General features: G+C 51.7%; 1 protein-coding gene across 10 annotated transcripts in view; it reads right to left on the bottom strand.

The window, feature by feature from the left end:
- MSI2 (musashi RNA binding protein 2) overlaps positions 1-26703 on the bottom strand; it is a 367224-nt gene that overhangs the window by 229465 nt on the left and 111056 nt on the right. For all 10 annotated transcript variants that reach the window (XM_037163779.2, XM_037163783.2, XM_037163784.2 and 7 more), the window contains exon 6: positions 13217-13309. In XM_037163779.2, coding sequence (XP_037019674.1) covers positions 13217-13309 — 93 coding nt within the window. The remainder of the gene's footprint in view (positions 1-13216; positions 13310-26703) is intronic.

Below are 26703 nucleotides of genomic sequence, written 5' to 3'. Positions count from 1 at the left end.
TGCTTCCCCTGAATGCCGTTTCTCCTACTACAACATTTCTTTGCCTGGAAAGAAAATATTGTGACTCCTTGCCATATTCACTTCATTAGCATAAGAGGAAAAAAAGCCAAATCCTCCCCTCAGCCTCCCCCGGCAGTAGCTCCAGCTGGGTTAAATCTAGGAGGATCTCCAATGCAGGACTTCTGTGGCTCAGGATTTGTCTGAAGGTTCCAGAGGGGTAGGGGCAGAGACTGGGAAAGACTAAGAAACTAGTTCCTTAAAAACCCCAAACAGCCTGTTTGGCAGATAGGAAGTGTATCGTGCAGATTAAGGGAGGGCATTTGTAGGAGGGGGTGAGCCTGGCGGAAGTCAGCAGTTTGGGACTTCGAGACACCAGGGGTGTGTGTGTGAGAGAGAGGAGGGGAGAGAAGGAGAGAGAGAATGTGAAGAGCGGAGACTATCGCTGAGCACCACCTGGCAGACACACTGGGCAAACGAGTCTCTTAATTCTCACAAACCCCCTATGAAAGAAATTGTATCCCCACTGAAAATATAAAAAATGAGGCTCAAGACGGTGAAATCAGCAGTGCAAAGTCACAATGCTAACCAGCAACTGGTGGTACCTGGATTCTAGCTCAGGTCTACTTGATTCCAGAGTCCAGAATCATTCAACTTCATCCCATGCAAACTAGGTAACTCCCAAAGGCTTGGCAATAAACACCAATGACACTCTTCTCTTCTCTCGAGAGGGAAAAAAATGTACCCACAAATGAGTTCTCTCTGTTCACAGTAGGATGTCCTCATGTTGGAGATGCTCAATGTGGCTGGACCCATTTTCATTCCCCAGCCTGGCCAATCACAAAACAGCAAGTTTGGGTGGGGCCGGGGGAGCCTGCCTAGAGCCTGCACCTGGGGAAGGTCCATGTATCCGAGCCAAGATGTGTCAAAGCTCTGGCTGGCTTCTTAAAACCACAGACCCTACTTAATACCTCCTGCTTGGCAGGTCCATCGCTTTTCTTCAACCAAAGACATACAGAAGAGCAGGGGAGAAGATGCACCCCATTTGTACCCTCCTTTCACTGTCCCCTCTCTGGAGCAGCTCCGTGTCTACCTGCTGCACCAGGACCCGCCTGAGAATGTACCTGCTCCAGCCCCACCCGGCCCATCTGGCCCCTCAGTCCTAGTAAGCTTTCGCTGAAGGGTGGAAATACCTCATTTATCCTGGGCTTCAGGGAAACGATGGGTTGGTTCCACATGAGGAAATGCTCCAGATAACTGAATATATTCTCTTAAAGCCCCATTTTTTAAAAAGAGAGTTCATAATTTCCCCAACTGAAACCCCTTCTCCAAGGACTGGCACGGCCCTGCCGGTGCAGACCCTTGAGCACAGAGGGTCCTTTCACTGCGCCACTGTTTACGGCGCGCCAACTACGGCCCAGGAGCTCGGCCAGTCCCGGGGCTGTGCAGGGAACAAGCAGACACTTGGTGGGATTTACAGTCCTCTCGGGGCGAAGAGGCTACGTGGACCTGACTTTGTTCCTTGATAAACCACAGTTCCCTCTTCGGTGCTCCCCTTACGGATCCTCCCCGCTCCTGCTCTGTTTTCTTCAGGACAAGCTGTAATTGCTTTATTTTGGTTATTTACTTGCTGGCTGTTGGCTAGTCCTTCCTGACTCCGCCCTTTTTAAAACTTAAGCTACGAGTAAACAGGGGTCTTGTCTGTCTCCTTCGCTGACAGGCCCCTGGCCCCTGGCTCCGGCCCGGCACTCCAACGGTGACCAGGGCCAGGGAATGAACCGGTGAACCGCCTACGACTGTGCGGGCAGCACCGACGAGGTGCCTCTGGGCCTCCTGTGGACGACGGCTGTTTCCCTGCACTGAGTGGTCCGAACCGCACGGGACTTTTTAAGATCAAAGTCTTTTTGTTTTTATGGGTTTTCCTCCCTCTTGCTTTACATTGAGCTGAACATCTTCCTACCACCCTAATATTCGCTATAAATTCCAAAACCAGAAAACCAAGTTTATTAGACTCATATTTGTAAAGGAAAAGGAAACTTAGATTAGGATGTGAAAAGCTCTCTCAAGAGGGTAAATAAACTCAATAAACACATTAGTGTTGTGTGTTTGTGTATATATATGTATATATATATACATATATATATAAAATAAACATAACTAAATGATATTGAGACAATTTCAAGACAGTATTCCCTACCACCACCCCACCCCCAACACACACAAAATTTAATTATTCCAGTAAGTTTTAAATGTTCATGGGCAGGGTCCAACCAGAACTCTCTTTCGGACCACATCTGCTCAGCGTTTCCTATCGGCGCCAGTGCAACTGGAAGTCAGTTCCACAAACTGGAGGCATCGGGGTAGCTGGGTTAAACTGGAGGTACACGCCATGGAAAACTACGCAAAACCGAGTCTCGGCCTTAAAGCTGAGAGGATCAGGAGACACTCTGTGCTACCCCCACGGTGCACCCACCCAGAGGGCAGAAGAGGGAAGCTGAAAGAGTCTGGGGAGTGCGTGTGGGTCGGGGCTGCTGCAGACAGGATGGGGAAGGCAGCCCTAGGGGCTGAAACCTGGGTCTCAGAGGGTGAAATAACAGCAGCTGATGTTTCTAATATTTTACCGAGCACCTCGCTGCCAGCAGGATGCTAAGAACTATAGTTGATCCTTGAACAACGCAGAGGTGAGGGGCGCTGACCATCCCCCAAATCCTGCAGTCCAAAATCTGCCTATACCTTGTGATTCCCCAAAAACTTAACTACAGTCATCCATCCCTCAGTATCCGAGGGAGACTGGTTCCCAGACCCCAGCAAATACCAAAATCTGCGGATGGTTGGTGGGTTCTAAGCATCTGGATTCCCAAAGGCAGGTCGAAAATACCATTTTTGATCCTTGGCTGGTTGAATATGAGAATGTGAACCCAGGGATATGGAGGGCCAACAGTACACTTATCCAAACAGCCCACACGATTCCAACCCTTGTTGTTCCGGAGTCAACCATACACATGCATTAGTTCATTCCATTGCCATGAAAATCCCTGGTGATTAAGTACCACCCTCATCCCTATTCTGCAGATAAAGAAACTGAGGTACGAAGAAGTTAAATTACCCGCCCAGTGTCACCGACCTGGTAAATGGATAAGCCGGATTTGACACCAGAGTATGAAAAATCCATTCCATTGCTGTCACCTAACATCTAAACCAGGGGGCTGGCAAACAATGGCTGGGGGCATCTCGCAGCCTTCTGATTTTGTGAATGAAGTTGTGTTGGAACACACAACATTTCACTGTCATACAGTCTGTGGCTGCTGTCCTGTTAGAAAGGCAGAGCTGAATGGTGTGAGAGACCCCCCAGGCCACAAAAACTGAAAACAGTTATTATCTGGCCCTCCGCAAAAACGCACACCAGCCCTGGCTGGTGTAGCTCAGTGGATTGAGTGAGGGCCTGCAAACTAAAGGACCACAGTTCGATTCCCAGTCAGGGCACATGCCTGGGTTGCAGGCCAGTTCCCAGTAGGGGACGCACAAGAGGCAACCATACATTGATGTTTCTCTCCCTTGCTCCTTCCCTTCCCCTCTAAAGATAAATAAATAAAATCTTAAAAAAAAACAAACGCACAACCAGCCCCTACACTAAACAACAGTGACGCTCACCATTTCTCCCCAAGAACTCCTAATGTCCGAGAAATCACAGGACAGCCCGGAATGATGGGAGACAGGGGCCACCACAGACAGCAAGTGTCGCCAGGCCTCACGGTTTTCCTAAACAATTGCAGAAATTTTGTATTCTGTGCCATAATATTTGTTCTAATATAATAAGTTTTAAACAATCAGAAAGTCACAGTTTCCTGGCAAAGGCGCCACACCAACCCTGCGGCGCTACGCGTCACCGCTGGTCACGGCAGGGCGGGGGCCCAGCCCCAGCAGCTTTGCTGCAGCAACAAACCGGGGGCCTCTCACCGGGGGTCAGGACCCGCACCTGGCAGCCACTGCCACGCTGCAGGCCAGCCAGGCTTTTCTGCTCTCCCAGCCCCCCCTTCCCTAACTGGAAGAGGGGGAAAATCCTGCCGCCATCATCAAACAAAAAGAGCCAGGAACGGTCTTTTGGGCAAACAGGAATCTCTGAATGGGAACACAGATGTCGACTGACTGAGTTGGAAGGGAGAGCTGTGACGTCAACAAGCCCTTCTTTTGGCCATTACAACACACCTATCAATAAAGGAAATGGGCCGGTCTTTTTTAAAGATAAAAAGCAGAAATGTTTTTTCCCACATCAGAGAACCGGCAAGCCCCCTGGAAAACTCCAGCACTTACCTCCCCAGGTCTGGCCCACCCCGCCCTCCGCCACTCCCCAGGAAGGCGGGGAATCAGATGGGGCGGGCTGCCTTTGATCATGGTTCCACACTCTTATTTCCGTTTCTGTGAAAAGTACCTTGTTTTTTCCTTCTCTAAACACCAACACTCCTCAAACAATAAGCAAGTCTGAAAATATTTACCTCTGCCACCAATTATAATAGCCCGTGAGCGACCTCAACAACCAAAAAACTCTAATTTACAACTAATCCAATTCCACAAATTACATCTTCTGCGACAGACCACCTAAAAAACGATTTCCTGTAAACAAACCACTCTGCTGGGTTTTTAATCTAATTAAATCCTTATTTTGCCCTTTGCCTACAAGAAGCTCACTTTTTGCTACCTGGGGCAGACGCTTTTATTTTTCAAGGGACACAGAAGTAATCCCCAAGTAGGAGCCCGAAGTGGTCCCTATACTCCAAGCAGTGAGGAGCAGCCCCTGGCCCCAGGACGGCAGGTCTGTTTGTCTGTCTGTCCTGCCTTCCTCGGGCCACTGGCTGCGTTAACACTCGCTGGCCCGCGCTGGCCCGCGTAGGGGCAGGTTCTGCGCTGCCTCCTGCCCCCGGTGGCCGAGTTCAGTCAGGAAGCCAGACTGTAAACAGTATGAAGCGGAGTGTTCTAGAACACAGAGGAAGGGAGATTCAGATCTTCCCGGAGGTTTTGCCCGCTTTAGGGATTCAGTGTCTTGACTTTCCACACCTCCTGTTTCTTTAGGGTGGTTTGCAATCTGAGTGCCTGGAGACCCCTTAGCCCTAAGGAAATCAGAACCCTTGGTCACCCAACCTTTTCCCCCACCCCCGCCCAGCTTTGCCTTCTGCAGTCAGGAGTCCGTCCACAGTGCTTGTTTCCCTGCTGTGTGTCACAGTCAGTCTGCCTCCCCCCACCTTCCTCAGCACTTGCAACCAGTAATAATCAACCTTTCACAGTAACAGTCCCTCCACCCAGATTCTTCCACCCTGGAAACATCCTTGTCACACAAATGTCCCACGAGAAAGAAAGGGCCGTCACCCAGGCTGCGGAAGGTATGCGGACCTGACGCAAATCAAATCCCACTCTGCCAGGAACTCGACGTAGGAAGACAAAACAGAGTGAAGAAAAATGGACACACAAATTCAATCTATCAAATCTCCTATTTATTTTATGCAAAGTTTTTCTGGTGCTTATTAATGCCAGCTTTCCCTCTACCATTTAATCTCTGCTTCCATTTCATTCTTGGAGGCCTGTGATTATTCTAATTCAGCATTTGGATGACTTCATTTCCGCTCAAGTACACCCAGGTCAACTTGGAGAGAAAAGAAAGAGGAGGAGAAGAAAAATAATCAGCTAAAAGCTATTAAATATCAGCCGTGTGCCTCATGATTGGTTTTAAAGGCAGTGGTGAGGTTAGCAACAGTCAGAAACTCAACCCTTCCGCCTCTTCCTGCATATTAACGTCTTTCTGGGGCTCTCCCTCTCATGGCTTCAGTGTAAATAAAGGGCCGGCTGGCAGCCCACTTCTAGCTAATTCACAAATACCAAGTCTGAACATACAGAGCTGTAAAAATTTAGGGGGTGGTAACTTGACAAATCCGGCCATTCTGCAGAGAGACTAATTCTCCGAGGACAAAAGGAGGGCAAAAAAAGGAGAAGAAGAAAAAAGAAAAGCATACACAACCCATGTAATGGGGTGTCCTATTGAAGGGGTGAGGGGACGGGCAGGAATCTCCATATCAATGTTCACTCCCCAAAACAATGGAATTCGATTTCTGTGCCAAGTCTCAATGAACTGCGCTTTCTCTTCCCTAAGAACCCCTCCTTGCACCCACTGGCACAAGCTTGAACCGTGATTTCTCAGACACTTTCAGTTCCCACTGAAGTACATCCAGGGGAAGAAAGGCTTTCTTTCTCATGCAAACAACTCCATTGTAAGTGACGTCCTCAGAGGCTCCCAGGAGGGCTCTGGGAAGGTGAGCTGGTGCGGGCCAGCGATTGCTTCGCGGCCCCTCCTCTCTCCCCCTCCTGGCTCCTTAACTGCTTCCTGCCCGGGGGCTCTGGCCTCCCCCTTTAGGGCCTCCTAGAAAAACGAAATAAAGCTACACCACACTGGGAAACACAGTTCAGCAGCAAAGCCAGAGGGAGGTGGGGCCTTGCTCTCCTACCTCCTATGAATACGACCGTGGCGTGTGATTCACATAATCGCAAAGTTTCCCCAGCTTGCTCCCCGGAAGGCATCTTATTTTTCTACTTGTATTTTTTTTAAACACGGTTAACAGAGCAATAATAATGTCCAATGCATTTGCTTAACGACAGCTGGCTATATTTTATACACTAAAAGGGAAATGGGAAGTTTTCCTAGAAGCCCACTAATCTATTTCAGGAGCTCCTTTTTATGGCAAGAATAAAAAGAGAGGCGGGGGGGGGGGTGGTAATTCCAGCAAAGTGAGGCTGGGGTGCTCAATCTATTTCCAACTGCCCTCCCTCCGCAGCAGAGGTCAGTCTGTGGAGGAAGAAGTTCACCAGGAAAACACAAAGTTGTTTAGCAGGAAGGTCTACCTGCAAAGCCGGGGGATCAGGTTACTCGTGGGGAACTGCCTCCCGCTGGCTGCCACCTGGCCCAGATGGCCAAGACGGGCAGATGAGGCGGGTTCCTCCCGTTTGCTAACTGAGAAGTTTTGCACTCCGCGGCTCTGCCAGGGGTCAGAGGGCAAACAAAGTCCCCTCCCCCGTATGACACACTTCCGAAGGCAGAGACTGACACAAACCAGACAGAGAATTAATAAAACATGAGGACAGTGTTGGCCTTGTTCTGGGCTATTACAGGAAGAAAATTTAAACACAAAAGTAGCCTTCAGCCCGGCCAGCCCGGAAGGGGAGAGGCAAAGGTCCTTCCTGGTCCACTCTCCAGGCATAATTCAAGGTCTGAAGAACACCAGGGCCCCCGGGGGCGAGGGTGAGCGGATGACAGGTGAGGCACAGGCTCCGGCCACCTCCCACTCAGGCCACCTGTGCAAACCTCTTCGGAGGACAGGCACTCTGTGGGAGCTTTGATGCCCACGAAGGAAAGGCAGGACTTTTGCTTCCCAGGCCTGATCCGAGGGAACCACAAGGGGCAGAGCAATGTTTCTCTACAAAACACACTGGGAAGCAGTGGATCACAGGAAGACGGGAACTCGCTGATTTATTTTCTCACGCATCTCCAGCCTTCTGAGTCTCAAAGGCTTTCTAACGTTTTTATTCTAGATCTTGCTCCGCTCACAGGTACGGCATCAAAAGCAGGATCTGAGTGGCGGCCGCGGACACTGCTGCTGTACCTGCGCGTGGAACCTGGAGCCGAGCACGACAGGTTAACAGGTGGCAAACGCTGCCTCCGAGGACAGTCCCAGGCACATGGGGAATAAATAAGATCTCATCACACTGGAAAGCCAACTCATGCTGGTTTTCAACTTTTCTCTTCCAAAAAGCTTTCGCGCATTATTCTCCGCAGCTCAAGTTAACTTTTCTAGACCCGTGCACAACCTCAATCCAACGGAAAGGCTCCAAGGCCCCCTCTCTCCTCGTTTCCACCAGGCCCCCCTTTGATGAGACCTAAAGAGCCGTAACTTTCTAAACCATTTCCTTCAAGGCCGTATTTTCCCATCCACCGCAAGGAGGGGCTGGCCTAGGAAGGGGTTAAAGCCCTCCTGTCCAACCACAAATTCGGGCACTGGCCCAGAAGGGACATGGGAACCAGGGCAGCCGAGTGATAAAGGCCGGATTGTAGCAGCCCACTGAATTGGAAATGACTTGTAGGCCTAATGAAACAGAACTTTGGCAGTAAAACAGAATGAAAGGAATGAGACAATAAAAGGCTGGAACAAAGGGTGCAGAGTCGTTTCAGCTTAGCAAAATAAGCTCACTTTGTTGGTAGGGAAAGCCAAAGCCGATTAGGATAAACCAATGACTAAGCGTAAGTCTTCCAAACTAATTACACAGTTCAGCATGTGAAGTATAATTGGAAGCCTCCAGATGCGGGCTGCTCCGCTTTCACAGGAGTTACATAAAGTGAGAACGGCCTCCCGAGCACGGTACCGGGCGGCCCCGACATGGAGGTGAGCAGCTGAAAGGTGCGGGACTGCTCCGTCCGGGCGAAGCCGAGAATTCATCACGTGCGAAGGCTTCTGTTTGATCTCCAAAATCCTATAAGTGAGAATGTAAGAAACCGGCACTTGAAGGAGGGACCTACGGGAGAGGAGGAGGAAACCCATATGCACGGACTGTCTTTGATCCGGTGCTTTTTAATTACCGAGCCGGGCTGCTCCATGCTCAGAAGCATGGAGCCAAGGCGTTGCCAGGCTGTGTGTGTGCACGCCCAGAGCATCGTTCGCGTGCCATTCTTTGGAGTGGGCTATATACATCATTCCTGTATGTATGAAGTCAAGAGCACAGATAATGTCCACTAGGAAACCTGAGGCAGTAAAACACATTACTATGTATCGATGGCCTTGACGAATGAACAAAGCCTGCTCCCTGGGTGTGCGGGGCTGCTGCTGGGAAAGTGGGAAGTGCGGTCCGATGAACAGCGGAAAGGACTGAGGGCAACATGGCGCAAACATGAGTGACATCCGCACTCCATCCGGCCTGGGCCGTGTGATCTTGGACAACTTCTCGACCTTCCTCAACATTAGTGCTGTCACCCACAGGACAGATGTTCTACCTATCTTGCCTTGCAGCCTTGAGAATCAAATTTTTGTAATGCATTAAAAAGCTTAGCACAAAGCACACATCCCTCTAATTCAGAAATATCAACTCAAGGAATCTTCCTAGTACAAGCTGAATTTCACAAATTCTGAGTCTTCATCAATTTAGATCTAATGCATGTAATTGGGAGTGGGAAATACTCTGCAGTTTTGCTGGATCTTACTCATAGGATGAAGATTCTAGTTTATAAACAGCAGCTTTTTCTAAATAGAGGATTCACTGTCCCTGCATCTCAAGTCCAGAAATTCACTCCACCGCAGTTATGACCGTTTTTGCTTATTATATAATGCTTATTACTACTGATAATACCTCGTTTTGGTTCCAGTCTACAGATAACTTAGACATCTATCTACCCAACTATGCATGTGTATTTAAACCACTTTCTAAATTATTGAATTTTAATGTTTGAAAGCAATCTTAGAAATACTCCATTCAAGGGGCTGGGAAGTTATGGCCCACCAACCAAATGTGACCCACCACCTGTATTTTGTAAATAAAGTTTTATTGAAACACAGCCACACCCAACTGTCTTTTCAACAGCAGAAGTGACGAGTTGTGATAGGGACAATACGCTCTGCAAAGCCAAAAACATTCACTGTCTGACCTTTACAAATCTTCCAATCCCTTCCCTCTGTTGAAAACCCAAGGTGAGGAAAAAAATGGCTCATGGGGTAGCACAGTGGAGTCGAACCCATCTCAAGGGCTTGGAACAACGTCTGCCTCCCTCTGTCTGAGGACAACACGGGAGAGCCTGGGGCCGGCCACCCCAGTTAGCCAGTCCTCCTGCCAAGGGCCACACGGCGTGACCTCATCTTGAATACAAACAAGTCTTGACATCCCTAACAGGGGTGGGTAAACCCTCTGGGGGAAAAGTTGGAGAAAAGCACAAAAGGGTTCCCAAACCTCCAATTTGAGTTATTTAGAGCTCCCGGTGTATCCACTTCCAGTAATGACAGATTTCAACGCCCTGAGCTCAGCCCTATGATGGCAGGCTCACCCGTCCTGACTGCCACCTGAAATAAACAGTGGAAGCAGCTGCCAGCAAGCTGAGAAAAGGGGAAGGAGAGAGGCATGGCAGCAAGAAAAACCTAAAAAGCGGGTAGCAAACCCTGAATGGAAACTGCAGACAGATGGAAAGTTCTAGGCTCAGAAGAAGAGGAAGTAGGGTGTGAACTCTGGCTGTTATACTGCCTTACCTGGGTGACCTTAGCTGAGACTTTGCCTCCCTGAGCCTTACTGCCCACCTCCATCGAATGGGCCAGCGATCCCAAACTCCACCGTGCAGATGGAGCGGGGCGATACACACGCATGTTCGCAGCCTGTCGGGGGCACACGGAGGGGCACGGCCTTTCCTCTCCTTTTGTGTCCTCCCCTCCCTAAGTCCCTCCTGTGGTTCCATCAGAAGGTGCAACGGCACCCAGAGTTCAGGTTCTGTTATCACACAAGCCTAGAGGGGGAGTCCGCACCCCTTTCTGCATCCCCCGTCTTTCAGGGAAGGCTGTGACCTTGAGTCAAAGACTTAACAACCTACAAAATGGGCAGCGCCCCCACCAGCCTCCCAGAGAAGGACAGAATGACGTGATGTAAGCCGGTGCCTTGACTCAGTATCCAACCCTTAGTGCCACTCACTAAGTAGTAATGTTACACCTCACTTAACAAATTTGCAGTAAACCAACTGAAAAGGGCTCTGGACACCTTTACAAAGCCAGGAATGTGTGGAGATACTTCATGCGCGTGTATGTGCGTGCGTGTGTGTGGCCTGGTTTCGTCTTCCGGAATATAAATTACTGAAGGGCAGAGTCAGTTTGTCAATTCCTTACCTCCTTTCAAGGCTGCTGGATCTTCTCTTTGCCCGCAGCCCCAGAAGCAGAGTCTCCCCTCCTTTGATCATTCTGGATTCCACTGAGTTATACCAGGATCCCGAGAGGAGACAGGCCCTGCCCACTAATATAACACCAGCCACCAGCCAAAGCAGGACTAAGCTATTCTAAAGACAGACCCAGGGAGTAATACACAGAGTGTGTGTATGAAACAAGCCCCCCTGCAACATGGACAGGGAGCGTTATGGTTCTGATACATCCAAAAGCCTCCCTGGTCCTTTAATGAAACACTTGAGCCGTTTAGCCATCCTGCTGGACCTCACAAATGTTCCTGTGAAATCGACTGAGTGGCTTCAGACCAGGCCAGGGCCATGCCAGGAACACAGTCTGTGACTGCCTCCCAGACAAGGGGATGAGTGTTCTCAGTGCAGCCGTGATCACCGCCGCCGTGGGCAGGGCCTCCCACGGCTGGCACTCGGGGTCACGACTGTGGGTGCTAATGAAAAACGACGGAAGGAGAGAAAGGGAGAAGGGCAGAGAGAAAGAAACTGAGTTGGAAATGTGGAGATGTGGCGAGTAGAAGCCTGTTCGGAGCGTGCTAACAGCCCATCTGGGCAGCACCCACTTCCCGGACACCCACAAACAGGCCCATGAGATTCCCAGGCAGGTTATGGCTCGAAAAACAAAAAAAAAATCCCACCTCACGTTTGCAAACACTACCCCTGGCCTGTTTTCAAGGTGGAACGGTAGCAAAGCAGCGCGCACTCCAGAGCCTTCCATTACGCGAGCCGGACTTGTCTCTTTTAATTATTTCCAATCTCTCTCCCCAGGCGGGCTGGGGCTGGGCGATGAACAAACCCCCCTCAGTGCTTTCAATCCGTCTCTGAGAGAAGGAGGATAACATGCAGGGTCACCAACGCGCTCAGCTGTTTTTCAGAACCGGCCGGGATGCATCGTCCCCAACTGGCAGCGCAGAGAGGGCCCCCGGGAAGGCGGCTTCTCATGACCGGCCAGGAAGGGCAGTTAAGTGCCCTTCTGAATGCAGGGCTGGGCTGGAGGGGGCTGGTTTCTCTTTGTTGCTTGTTCTCCCATCCATGCAGAAATTGATTAATACCAGAGACCAAAAAAAAAACCAACGACTCCATTTTGAGGCTAAATAGAGGTCAGGGCACTCTTCCCAGACAGCAGCTCACAACCTGGGCATACCTGGGGACAGGGTCACAGCTGCCACTGCCTTGGGCAAATGACTAAAGCACAGAACCTTCAGACTGGGCAGTGGGTACAGTGCCGTTGTGCCACCAAGACAAGCATGACTGGTCGGTGTGGGGGGAGTTGGGGGGACGTGGGTGATGGAGGTTGGAGTGGGTGCAGGGTCCTCTCCCAGGACGCGGCCCTCTGCCATGTCAGCCCTTCAGCAGGGGCTGGGGGAGGGGGTGGCGCAGACCTGTGTGCAAGGAACCGTCTCACACCTGACTCCCAAGGCAATGTCGAAAGGCACTCAAAGATACAGGAAGCAGAAAGCGCAGGCTCTCCCCCGCCAGCCTTCTGGAACACGGGAGCCAATAGGGGTCAGCTCCCCACAAGCTGCCCTGTGGGGGCCTTGGGGCGACTGGCATCTAAGGAATGTGTCATCCTCAGAAGATCCCACTCTCCAAAGCACCGGCTCCCCCACGGACTGGAAAGAGGCTGCACTGAATGCAGCCCTATGGTTGTGTATTCTGTCTGTCTGACACACACACACTCTCGAGCTCCGTTTCCTGACTGATTTGGGGCGTCCAATGTTGCTCTCAGCCTGTTCCAGCGGCAGAGCCCAGGGGATAATTTTACTGCTGTCTCACAGACCTTCTGACAGGTACAGGCCCGCGTCCTTCCTGAGTTTCCCTGGGCATTTGACAAGGGAGAGTTTACTGCAAAAAGCCCCAGGCGGCTCCTCTCTCAACCCATTACCCAGAGAGGCACAGAATGAAGCCCAGCGCCGACTCACAGGCCTCTAGCAGCTTCTGTGGGAGCTCCCGCCCTGTGACTCAGTCCCACATCCCTCCCCAGCTGCTACCACTGCCAGCTCCCAGACCAGGCCCCATGTGGCCAGCCAACGCCAGCCAGCACCACCGTGCTCAAAGGCCACCCTGTCTGCTCCTGCGGGCACGTGGGGCGCCCTGCCAACAAGGCGGGCTCGTCCATCTCAGCTCCTGCTGAATTTCACTGAAGTCTTGAGAGCCAAGTTCAAAGACATGGTTCTTGAAGACACAGCTGTGGCCGAGGCAGGGGCCACGGCAGCCCCACCTTAGGACTGACCGAGCACACACTTGCCACCCTCACGCACCGCTTACCTTGCCAAACTGCTCGAAGTATTGCTTTACGTCTTCCACCACCGTGTTCGCAGATAATCCGCCTACAAATATCTTCTTTGTTCTTGTGACCATCTGCAAGAAATGACAAGAGGAGGACACGGGTTAACCAGGTTATCTCAAGCGACGCCCGCTGAGATGCTGGAACAAGCCGCTCCCCGCCCTTCTCTAGGAAGGCGGTTGTGGACAGGTGCAGGCTGCAGGGAGGGGGCCCTGCAGAGGCCGCAGGGGGCCGGGGAGTCGCTCTGGGTATCTGAGGCCGGTGGGCCGCAACCTCAAGGCTCGAGGCTCACACAGACCCACAGTGGACTCCAGGACCTCTTTAGCCAAAACGCACAGCCTCCTTCTGACATACCAGCCCAGACAGAAGAGTCGCGGGTCAACACCATTTAAACCTAAGAGACATGAACCAAACAGAGCGGCACGCCTAAAAATCTGCTGCCCAGAAAGCACCCCTAAAACCTGCCACGTAATGAAGAAAATCACACAGAACTCAAAAATCCGTGTGGCCTGTCTACACTGAGCAGTCTGCGTGGCGGTGCACGTCTGCCAGTAACACACACACAAAAACCACCCGCCAGGCTCCGCCCCCGTCCTCCTTCCTCTCGACCTCTCACGATTTACCTCGCTTCTCCCTACGCTCAGTTGAGCCCAGCCAGTCTCCACACCTCTGTCCACACTGGTCATCCCTTTCCTTGGAATGCTTCTCCGTGCCTGTCTCCCATGGCGAACTGTGGCCACCCGTCACGATCCAACAACCTTCTCCAGAATCCAGAATTATCTCCAGTGCCGCCCCATCCAGAAGCTGTTCTCCCCTCTTCTGAACCCGCCAACACTGTGCCCACCCGCCCCTCACAGCGCTCACCGAACTACTTCCCACCTGGCGCTGGAATCATCAAGAATCCTGCCTTCCATATTTCCTCCCCCAGAAGACAGGCTCCTGAGTGCTCCTGGCACCCCCCACACTGCCGGCCAGGCACGCGGAGCCCAGGACTGTGCGGTGGGTGCAGAAACAAAGGTGTGTGGCCCTGTTTCTGAACCCCACCTGTTCCAAAGCGAAGGGAGAAGGGAGCTCAGTGCCTAAACTTTCAGGGCAGCAGAGACCAATGATCTTAACAGGAGCCGAGGAGAAAAAAGAAGATAAATTTTATTCTGAAGACCTTTAGGCTATGTGGGTTTTTTTTTTTTAAGTCAAATAAAAAAGCTAGAAACTCAGTGGGTGCAGGGTCTTACCAGTTTGGTTGCATGTAATAAAAAAAGCACATGTCTTAACTCGAGAGGAATCTGGTCACAATGTACACAGATGCTGAGTCGTAATGTTATGTGCTGCGAATACTTTACGCTTTTATTTGTCAGTTACACCTTCATAAAGCCGGAGAGAAATGTTCGATGAGAACATACACACAAAGAAAAGCATGATCGAAACCCAAAAATAAGGGAATGAGACAAATCTTGGAATACAGTTTTAAAAACCCACAATGTCACCTATGTCTATTATATGATTCAATTCAAGAGACCCAAGTACAGGGGCCGTAGGCGCCTGGACCACTGTTATCACCAAGGCTCCAAACCACTTTGCTGAGAGGAAAAACCAACCCACCCACCTCCAACAGGATGGCCTCAGCCGAGGGGCACCGGGGGCACAGCGATCCATGGGAGGCCGTGCTGTGGAGGGCAAAAGGCACTGGAAACCTGCCTCAGGGTCTCGGTCTGGGTGGGATCCAGGACAGGGCCCACCCTGAGCTCTGGGTTCTGCCCTCTGCACAATGGAGTCCCGCCCCGCAGCTCCAGGTCCCACCTACCCCCGAAGGCTCACCAGCCTACCAGCACGCGTAGGTGGTTCCCAGGCTTCGAGAGCTCCCGCTGTAGCTTAGTGGCTCCCAGAGGGGACATGTGCCGACGCAGCCTGCTGACGGAGCCCAAACTGGAATATCCTTGGGAAATAATGGACTTCCTGCACTATTTTAAGAGGACACTGCCCTGGCAACTTCCTGTCTGCTGGGAGGGCCGTGCAGTGGTTTGTACTTGCGTTTAAGGCTGTGATTCACTGGGTTTCGTCTCTTTCAGATGAACAGGAGGTTAGATGAGATCATGCACGTGAGGATATTCTGTGACAACCCCACCTGTGTCCATACCGCCAAGCTCCAGGAACCACTCGTGAAGGGGTGGCATCTTACTCTTCTCCTTATCCATCCCGTAAGCCTCTCTGGTGGACAAGGTCACCTCACAGTCTCCCCAGACTCACTAATCGCCAGGTTTTACTAACCTAACTTTCCTCATGTGTTCATTCAACAGACATATTGAGGGCTGCTAGGTGCTGGACCTTACCTTCCCGTGTAATATGGAATTTAATCCACTATAAAACAGAGATATGATAATTAGCCAACCACACAAGGTTCCCATGGGAAATAAATTAAATAACAAATGCCAAAGTGCCTAGTGGGACACCAGGTAGATGCTAAATAAATGGCCACTGTAACTGAGTCCTAACTCTGTTGCTGAATGTATCCTTCGAGCTCAGGGTAAATGCGCAGCAGAAAGACACCTTATACAGGGAACTCGGACCCCTCTCCACTTGTTGCCTGACCCTCTGCCCTATCATTTCAGAAACACGCCCCTGCATTCCACTCGACTTCAGACGAGACCTCAACAGTTTCATTTTACATTTTTCATTCCTCGTTTTTTGCCCCAGCCAAGTCATTAAAGATCTGCACAGGAAACCCTAATATGACCCACAAACATGCACAAGTGGAGTTTTAGACTTAAACTCAGGAGAGGCATTCTAGAAAACGAACCCCGTGGCCTAACTTACATGCTGGTTGGAGCCACGTGGATACAGAGCAGGCCTTACTTATATTCCAAATGTTCATGTGGACGCAGAAATTCGTCGGCCAATGTGTCTTCATTCCAAATAACGGAATGTTCATTCCCCGTAACTGGGTAAATGCAAGGTTCGCCCTCTTACACCCTCCACTGTTGCCTTACAGCCATAAACTTGCCAAGACAGAGCCCTAAACACTGGGGCGGACACCCAGCTGTAAATACACAGTCCTAAAAGGGTACTGAAAACACTTTTTAAAAAATAAATAAAAGCAGCGAGAGGATGAGAAATCCCAGGCCCCGGACAATGAGCTAAAGTGTCCAAGTTACTAACACATCCCCGCCAGGAACCAGCTCAGATACAGTGATGTGTCCCACTCTTCAGCAGATGCTGAAGGAAACTGGTTTCATCAAAGCCTTCCAGATGTGAAGAGGCCTGTGGGAAGGTGTGCAACACTTGGTTAGCTGCTCACGGATGTCTGGGCTACAGGAGAGGGCAGCCCGGCTGGGGGGCGATAGTGTCAGGATGGGGACCTCTCCTGCCTGGGGCGTGCTAGGGGGAAAGGGAGCTATTCCCTTCGGCAGTCCTGACGCACGCATCACTGCCAAATGGGCTGTGGACTGCTTGAGGATCTGCATTCTGGAGAGGGACTCAGGAAGCAGGCTGAGGACTCCAGAACCACATATTCTTCCCTTGCATCTCCCTGGCTTCTCAGGAGGGCGGGGCAGGAAGGGGACAGGGCTGGGGTGCTTGTTAGGCTCTCAGGGGGGCTGGATGGAGGGCCTCAAATTCTCATCAGTATCACCCGAGTTTCTGTGCATGTGCATGCATGTGAATTCGTGTGTGTGTGTGTTTGGTGGCGTGCGCGCGGGCACACACACACACACACACACTATTCCCAGTGCATTTGCCCCAGGAGCCACTTGGCACCCCCAGAACTTTAACTGTCTTCTGATCTTGAACACAGTGTGCAAGCTGCCCACTGGCCCCTGGCTGTACAATCTTGGCATGATAAAAAGTCCTCTCCGCCTACAAGGCAGAGAGACACCTGTGTTCTCTTCCTGCGCTGGGCCCATCGGGAAACTGTTTCCTAACCCACAGCGTTCATACCCCTGCAGCACCTAACCGCACGAGCTACAGGGAAGCCAGCCGCTGCACACCGGCCCTCGGGGTGGGGGTGCACCTGGGTGATGAGGGCCAGAGAGAGCTCAGCCCAAAGTCCATCAGGAACCTGATGTTAAATTTCCTTGACTACAAGTTTTTGGTGGAGGGGCTGCAGAAGACACTTTGGCATGTGAGTGCTTTCCACTCTGAGAGACACTAGGTCCCACCAGGAGCCCTGCACCACTTGGGGGGGCAGCCCCCCTCGGCAGATGCCCTCCTTTTATGGTGCAGCACAGCAATATGGGAAGTGGTGCGTGTGTGTGTGCGCGTGCGTGTGCATGTGTGTGCGTGTGTGTCACACACAGGGGAGTGTTCAGAGTCTCGCAGCTCAATGCTGCAAAGTCTTGCATCCAGACCTGTAATTTAACTAAACATCACTGCTCTCCACAAACCCCTTGGCTCCACAGAGAAAACCCCAGCACCATTCCAGTTCGGAAAATTGCTGTTTACACGTAAAAACTGGCCGAACCCAGCTGCTAACTGGGGCTCTGAAGAACGCTCTGCCTTCCTGCCTCCAACCAGACAACAGGCTTTTTTTTCCTTTGGTTTCATAAATTCCCTTTTAAAAAATATGTCACCAACTCAAATGGTCACTCAGACTGGGGCCACTGGTTGCATTTTTATAAAACAGGATGAAGCAGGGTGTATGTGCGCGTCCCACTCAGAGAGTGGGGTGGGGGCGCGGCAAAGAGAAAAATTACACTCGAGAACGAGACCGCAGCGCCGGCCCCCAAATATTAGCTGCCACACAAGCAAACAACAGTGAGTATTTCCCAATCCTGACAAATGCGAGGGGAGGCAGATTGTGGCTCTGGGGAGCCCGCGTTGGGGATGGGGCAGGTCTGGAGAAATTAAGTCAACTCCTGCTATCGCCATCTTCCTGAAAGGAGTTCAAATTCCCCTGCCCGGGAACACAGGCTCGCCGACAGGTGCTCTTGCCTCTGTGGGAACCCTGAGGGGAGGACCCAGAATGGGTGTCCAATCCTGGCCGTCCCTCCCGCTGACACAGACGGGAAGTCAGATCCAGTGGATAAAGTGGTGGACACCACTCGATGTCATCCCAGGTCCTAAACCTTGTGCGTGCTTGGCTGTCCTGTGTCACCCTGCATCGGAGACCTGAGCCCAAGCTTTGTGTGACAAAGCAGCTCTATCAGGACTGACGGAGGTCACAGCAGTCCTAAACTCCAGAGCCCTGCTAGAGGGACACCCCAGGTCACCATGGCCTCGGCCTCACCTTTTCTCGGTGACAGTGGACTGAGAGTCCACAGGGAAGCCCTCCCCTGACCGTGGGCAGGAGAACGTTGCACCCACACACGTGACGGTCTGCACCCATCCTTCCGAGGCTGGCAGGTCACACTCATCGCCGTGCCCCCTCGATGGCAGAGGTCACAGAGACCAGGTGGGAGGTGAGGGAATACGGGGAGCAGGGCCAACTCTACACGGAAGCGACCCAAAGGCCACCCAGGGCTTCGCACTCCTCCGATAAGACACTTGGGACGAGGTGGGCCAGCACTCACACACAGGGGGCGCCTGCCTAACGACACTCAGCAGACTGAGGAAGGTCCTCGTCCCCTGTCAAGAGCCCCGACACCCGCGTCTCCTTCAGGCTCAGTGGGTTCTGCCGGCACTGCGGGCCCGCGGTGGGCAGGGCCTTCCCCAGGAGCCGCCCTCCTCGGGCCTCTCACCAGCCCCAGGGCGGGTCTCAGCCTCTCCTCTACAGTCAGGGAAACGAGGACCAGAGAAGTTAAGAGTCCAAAGTCACACAGCACGAGGGGAGACAAAAGCGGACAGTCCAAATCTCGCCCTTTCACCCTGGCCGGTGTGGCTCGGTGGACTGAGTGCCAGCCCGCACACCAAAAAGTCGCTGGTTCAGTTCCCAGTCAGGGCACATGTTTGGGTTTCAGGCCAGGTCTCCAGTTGGGGGCGTACAGGAAGCAACCAGTTAGTGTGTCTTCCACATACTGATGTTTCTCTCCCTCTTTCCCCCTCCCTTCCCATCTCTAAAAATTAAGAAAATAAAAATCTAAAAAGAAAAAAAAAGTCTTGCCCTTTCTAGTCACCAAAGCCTCCCACACCTGCACCTGCACCTGGGACGTCTTGTGCCCTCCGAGCAGAAAGGCACAACCGGGGGAAGGAGAGACGAGGGGGCACCAGGAGGAGCAGGTCTGAATGTGCCCTCTGCAGTGTGAAAGCCGAGAGGTTAAAGAACAGGCCCGACACCACAGACACAGCGGGGCGCTTCCTCCAACGACTAAACACAGGGTTGCCAGACGACCCAACGACGGCCCTCTTAGTACGAACCCAAGGGAAACTGAACCGCGCGTCCACCCAAAACCTCCCGCACGCCGTCTTCTCGGCGGCCCTGTTCACAATGGCCAACGAGTGGACTGGAAATGTCCATCGGTGGGTGAACGGATACGGTACGTGTGATGCGTCTGTGCAACAGAATGTGAATCAGCCGAAAAAGGATACATGCTACAACACAGCTGAACCTCGAACACATCACGTTAAGTGAAAGAAGCCAGCCGTAAATGACTGCATTGTGTTACACGATTCCATTCATTTGAAAGTTCCTAATAGGGAAATGTAAGGGCAGAAAGTACACTGGTGGTTGCTTAGGGCTGGAGGACAGGAAGGGGGCATAGTGGTTAAGGGGCATGGGTTTCTTTCTTTCTTTTTTTTACTGTTGTTCAGTTAATTATCCCAGTTTTCCCCTGCTGTTCTCCCTCCCCTCACAGTCAATCCCCCCCCAATGTCTTTGTCCACGGGTCCTTTATACACGTTCCTTGACTAGACCCTTCCCCTTCTTTGCCGTTACCCATCTCCCCCTTCCCCTCTGTTTACTGCCACTTTGTTCCTTATTTCCATGTCTCTGGTTCTATCTTGCTCGTTTGTTTTGTTGATCAGGTTCCACTTATAGGTGAGATCACACGGTATTTGTCTCTCACCACCTGGCTTACTTCACTTAGCACAATGCTCTCCAGTTCCATCCACGCTGTCGTGAAGGGTAGGAATTCCTTCTCTCGGCTGTGTAGTATTCCACTGTGTAATGTGCCACAGTTTTTTGATCCACTCATTTACTGATGGACACTTACGCTGTTTCCAGCTCTTGGCTATTGTAAATTGTGCTGCTATGAACATTGGGGTGCACAGGTTCTTTTGGATTGGTGTTTCAGGGCTCTTGGGGTGTAATCCCCAGCAGTGGAGTTGCTCAGTCAAAAGGCAGTTCCAATTGTAGTTTTCTGAGGAAACTCCATACTGCTTTCCACAGTGGCTGCACCAGTCTGCACTCCCACCAACAGTGCACTAGGGCTCCCTTTTCTCCACAACCTCTCCAGCACTTGTTTGTTGATTTATTAACAATCACCATTCTGACCGGTGTGAAGTGGCTGTCATCGTGGACTGCATGTGCATCTCTCTGCTGCCCAGCGATGGGGAGGACCCTTTCACGCCCATGGGCCCTCTGTCTGTCCCTGGCCCAAGTCTCTTTCTGAGGGATGAAGTGCTCTAACTCGGACTGTGCTGATGGGCACCCACGTCTGTGAATGTACCGAAACCCCTGAACTACATACACTTTAAATGGCTAAATTATGTGCCATACAAATTATATCGCAATAAAAATTTTTTTTCTTTCAAGAAGTAATAGGCTAAAAAAAAACGTCCCTAAGTTGAGAGTCTGAATGCAAAAAGGACTTAAAATAAAATAAACCCAAACGCCCAGGGCCGTGTGCTCCTGGCTGCTTCCTCCGCCAGCCGGTCTGTGTGCCTCGAGTCACTCATGCCTGACCACCGGACAAAAGGGAAACAGTGTTTGGTGTTGCCAACTGCAGAAATTAATTTAACTTCAGAGGGAACTAATTACAGATATAACCCCAAATGTTGCTCGGCGCTCTCTCGCCCCATCCACAGCTATCAGCCAAAGAGAGAGCGAGGGTTCAGGCTACACTCTGGCAGTCCCTCCGAAACCTCTTTAAAACTGGAAGGGAAAAAAATAGCCTTCCTCTATATGGGGCTAGAATATAATTTCTACATAATTACCTGACAAAGTCAGGTTACAGCATTACCTCTGGTTAAAACAGCAACTCGCCAACAGGTGAAGGTGATCTTGAAATGATCGGGCCGCTTCAGCAGGAGCTCAGACCCCCGTCCTCATCACTGAGCCCTCTGCCTGGCTCCTTCCTGGGCTAATTTAGAAAACACTGCTTCCTCTCACCCTTGGGGGAAAAGTTGCAGCCGGCAAAGCTGACCCGTCCGCAGATTGCTATCAGGGAGTAATATCCTAGGCTCTGCCACGCAGGCTGGGGGTTGGGGGAGGTAACAGAAAAAGGTGCGGAGATGGAGTGTTGCCTTGGAAAGCACAGGAAATTAAGGATCATGACCCACGCATCAAATGATACTGAGCGAGGTGGCTGGCCGGCCGTCAGCCCCATCGCAGGCCCAGAGCTGCTCAGCAGCCACAGGTAATTTGCCCATCATTCCATGCGTCTCGCGAAGCCCCCGCTTCCCAGTACTTGCCACAGATGAGTTGCACTCACTGTGAGAAAGGCCCTACAGACTCTCAACAGTGTTCAAACAACTGCCAACCCATAGATGCAATTAAAACCCATAATCTTTATAGCAGCAGTATCAAGCAAAATTCAGAAAGTACACTTTACTGTTGCTCAGTGGGCCAGCAAGCCGTGTGTTTCTGCACATGGAAGAGGTGCCCCCAATGCCCCAGCAAGGGAAAGGAAGCCACGGCAGATGCTTTTAAAAATCTCAGTTTTTTAACTGAGGTGGGAAAGGAGGGCCAGACGGGATGGCGGACTGGAGTGTACTCAGTTCCCTCCATCTGTGCCTGTCATTCCAGCCACGGCAGCCCGATTCGCCCGCCCAGGGTGGAATTCTTCTAAAGATGCAGAGGGCGACTCAAAGTGAGGGGCAGGACCCTGGAAATGGTCACAGGGATGAGCTTGGCCCCCTGGTTAAAGCATTGGTCCAACATGATTCTGTCTTATAGAAATGATCCAAGTGAAAGAACAAGACATTTAAAATTATCTGCTCTCTGTCCACATGGTTTTGCACCTTCAAGCCCCTCTGTGCACGCTGAGACACACCAATACTAAATATCCAGGCATGGTTGATCCAGTGAGGTTAGGTCAGTTCTCTTAACACTTGTGGGCTTCACTTTTCCCCTCTGAATGATGGCCACAGACCCTGGTCGGACTAAAGCAGAGACGGCAAATGCAGAGTTATTACCCCAGGAACACAGCCCGCATGAGGTCCCTATAACGCTGCAACACAGGCACCAAGGAAAACCAGGCCCGGGGCCTGTGCTTCCTACACCAGTCTTCCTGACAGCTTCTCTGCCCCCCCCAACCTCCCCAGTGCCCACGTCCAGGCTGAGAGGTGCCTGAGGGCCCTTCTCACAGGCCCTGGTCTGGGGAACTGAAGCCAGGCTGTGTGCAGGCCTCGGGGTTTATGAACAGGCAGCGATGGTGAGGAGTTCAGAGCACCCCTCCCTGCCTCCCCAGCTGCTCTTTCCCTAAACCATGTCAGGTCGCCAGGGAGATGCCTCCTACTCCAACGTGAAGAGTTTTGAAGTCTCTCGGAGCCCAAACTAAAGAGCCCCTCCTTTTCCTGCCATCCTGGAGGGCCTCTGCGTCCCCCACACGACGTGAGGACACCTCAAGGGCAGGCTGAGAAGCCTCATCAGAAAGGTTGGGCACAGGCCCTGGGGCAAGGAAAACCCAGCTCTGGGGGGCACTGTGTATCCTGTGAAAGACCGCGCTCGAGACCACGCCCCTCCGTAAACTGGGCACCACCTGCGAGATGAGGCCCCCTGCCCTCAGCAACAGGGAAACAGCCCCACTGAGGAGAGAGGTTAAAAACTGCTGGCAGGCAGGCTCTGAGGCCAAGGCGCCCATCCCCCAAGCCCTCCAGTTGATTTCATGAAAGAGTGAAATGGCAGCCTTAACACTTAGCCTTGATTACCTCCATTAACATATTTTAGATGCACATGGCAATCAGTTCTTGATGAGCAAGTTTTACCTAATCCATGGAGCTCAGCCAGGCTTCAGGTCCACTGACGCTCCCACGGCGCGGAGGTGCTCAGCCCCGCCTGCACCTCAGAAATCACCTGGGGAGTCATTAAACCTGACGCCGGCCCCACCCTCGGGGAGTCTGATTTCATTGGTCCACGGAGAGGCCCGGGCAGCAGTATTTTTTAAACATTTCCCCAGAAGATTCTAATGTGCAATCAGGGCTCTAGCTTCTGCCGTCCTGAGGGAGAAAAGGTGGGGGGGATGGAGACCTCAACGAGGCAGAGATTCTTTTTCATTATTATCATACTGAACATGAGAGGGAAAAAAGCCACAGAAGAGTGGAGGAGCCTGAGACTTGAACCCAAAGCGCTAAGATTGAGTCCCCGCTCGGCCACTTCCCCAGCTGTGTCATTTTAGGTGAGTCGTGGGAAGTGGGGGCAATACCTGTATGTCACAGAGCTGCTATAAGCATCACGAGAGATAAGTATGTAAAAGCACCCGGCACATAGTAGGTGCTCAAGGGATGTGCTGAATCTGAGGAGAGTAAAAATGACGATTGAGAGGGTAAGAGAAGACACACGCCGAGAAGTGTGTCTGGTGGCAAGCCACAGGCAGGCATTCATTCTCTCACCAAACACGTTTTCAGGGCCTGCTAGGTGCCAAGCACTGTGTGAGCGAGGCCCTGGGGATGTTCAGTGCAACAGACCTGGTTTCTGTATCAAAGGTGCTTACAGTTAAGGAGAAAGCTGCTGCTGTACTACGGTGGGCTTTGAGGGTACAGGGCTGGGCGTGGCCTCAAGGGGGGCTTGGAGGTCAGCAGCGGCAGTGAGGAAAGGAAGTGGAGAAGAGCCTCCCCGGCAGAGGCTGCAGCGTAAGCAATGGTGGCTAAAGGGCTGCATTGATGGGATGCAAGGAGGTGAGGGGCAGGGCAGGGAGGCCATGCCAGGGAGGCAAGGGAAACCTGCACAGGGTTTAAACAGGGGAGCAACTCTTCAATCAGGCCATTAAGAAAAAAAGCAGCGTCCAGGGGGAGGTGGGAGGGGGCGGAATGGGTCACCCTAACCTTAACGTCGGCAAAAAAGCACAGGCAAGAGCGGCGTCAAAAGCATGAACCGGGGGGAGAGGGCACCCAGACGCCAATCCTAGCAACCAGTGTGTGGCCTGGTGTCAGCTCTCCCAGCAGAAGGTCCCTCCCGGCTTTGCCATTCTACTGTTCCAGAAACATCCATGGGGTGGGAGGGAAGGTGGGGGCAGGCTGGCAAGGCATAAGGAGAGATAAGCACATTGCATCCTTGGCGTGGTCGTCTTTGGAAACACTCAGCCATCTGTTAGGTCATAAATTTCATCTGTCAAAAAAAAAAAAGTCAACCCCCCACCCCCAAGCATGGTCTGGCCCCCTGCCACGAGTAACTTCCTTTGAGGGAAAAGAGGGACCCAAAGAAGTGTTTGCAGTGCAAGAGGGAAGCCAAGATAATCACAAGCAAGTAAGTCTCTTCACCTTTTATTAAATGTCTCACTTCTCCAGGGATGGAAGGTGATCTTTCTAAACCCCAAAGGGCCTGGGAAGCTGGACATTCTGGAGACGAGAGGTCCAGGTTCCAACCCCAGCTCTGAAGCTGGGAGGAGAAAAACAACTCAGGAATCTCAATTCTGTCACATATAAACTAGGTGACCCTGGCAAATGACTGAACGTCTCTGAACTTGAGCTTCTCCCTCTACAAAACGGGATCAAAAGAGCTAACACGTGAAATGTGCCTGGCACAGAGCCGAAATGACAGCCACACAGAGTTCCTCTCCTCCCTCCTCAGCACCTTCCCCGCCCCACCTGAGACTTCACCGAGCTGTCCGGCTGTGCCTGGGGATCAAACCTTCCCTGCCCACCCTGCAGACCGAACGACAGAAAGACAACCACTTGGACAAGGCAAGAAGCACACTTTGTACATTTAATGACTAAGTGCCATCAAATCTACTAACTCTTATCGATTCTACTGGTCATTATTGATTCTACTTCCCTCAGATTTCTTGGACAGCACCCATTCAGCCCACCCCAACGGTGGTAGTGGGCAAGCACGGTATTTCAAGGGTTGAAGATGCTCCAGGAAAAAGGATGCTATCTCAGCACAAAGCAGTGGGGTTTTTTTGTTTGTTTGTTTGTTTGTTTTTACCTACCTGAACCTAGGCAGCCTCTTTCCCCAGGTAACAGATTGTTCCGAGTGAGAAAGGTTATTCCCTTGAAAAGTTGAGCTGTCCATGCCTCAGAGGTGTATCTCTGCTCCTCCCATATCCTCACATGCCTGTGCCAGTAATGCATTTCTATACATTATCACATAAAAGAAAACTTTATTTTCCACAGGGATCAACAGGGGGGAAAATGAAACAACAGCCACAGCAAAAACATCACCAATTAAACAGACCTCAGGCTGCCAAGAACTTGACTAAATGTGTAATGTTGCAGATGTTTTATAGCCACGATGTCTATTCTATTTAAAACACTTGTGCTGGGCCACCAAACACAGAAAAGAGAGAAAGAAAAGATATGTTTCCCGACGTGCCCAATCCAGCTAACTGGTCTGGGCTGGCTGTTCATTGAGGCAAAGAGGTGACTGGGGACCCGTAGCTGTCGGCGGAAGCGTGGAGGGCTCGTTTCGTAGTTCACTCCAGAGGGCCGTCAAATCAGCCACACAGCCCGGCAAACGGCACACGGTCTCTCCGAAGGGCACTTCTGCCTGCCAGACCAGGATCTTCTGTGGGGAAATCGCCCTGTACCTGGCAAGTGCTTAATAAAGCCTAGTTCCCTTTCCTCGGGGAAGAAAAAATATGCCCAGTTAAACCTCATTTGTCCAACCACACTCATTATTCCCTCCAGAAACACAGGTTCAATGCCTGCAAAGCACAAGGTGCCGAGTGAGGGATTCTGCCCAATCACCCGTAGTCAGGACGCCCACTCCCAGAGTGGGAAGCCTTATAAGGGAGGGTCATGATCAGCTTACCACCCCCCCCCCCAGAGTGGAAGCCTCGTAAAAGTAACGATGTTTGTCTATGTTGTTTACCACTGTACTCCCAGCATCTAGAACACCTGGCACACAGTAGACACGCAACCAGTATGAGCTGAAAGAGTGCAAGAATATTTCCTGCTCTGAATTTTCCAGTTTGGGGCTGATTCAGGGGCCCCGGGCACCCTCCTTGGCTCCTCTCCTGCCCCCGGGGGGATTCCACGCAACCTGTGTTGCTAGGCTGACGTGAGCATGAAGAGGACAGAAGGCCTCGCTCCTGAAAAGAACAGCTGGCCCAAGTCCTGCTGGAGAGCCACGGCGCACAGACACAGCCATGCTAACAGAAGGTCCTGCTGGACGGAGCAGACCCACCGCCGCCTCCTACGGGCACAAACACAGCTTGTGATTTGGTGGGGGGATCCTCGGATACAAAAAGGACAACTGGTGACTCTTGGCAAGAAAGTACTT

This window comes from Artibeus jamaicensis, unplaced genomic scaffold (assembly GCF_021234435.1).
Source record: "Artibeus jamaicensis isolate MK-2021 breed Jamaican fruit bat unplaced genomic scaffold, CSHL_Jam_final contig_1998, whole genome shotgun sequence".
NCBI classification, from domain to species: Eukaryota; Metazoa; Chordata; class Mammalia; order Chiroptera; family Phyllostomidae; genus Artibeus; species Artibeus jamaicensis.
This window is presented reverse-complemented; position numbering and strand designations above follow the sequence as displayed.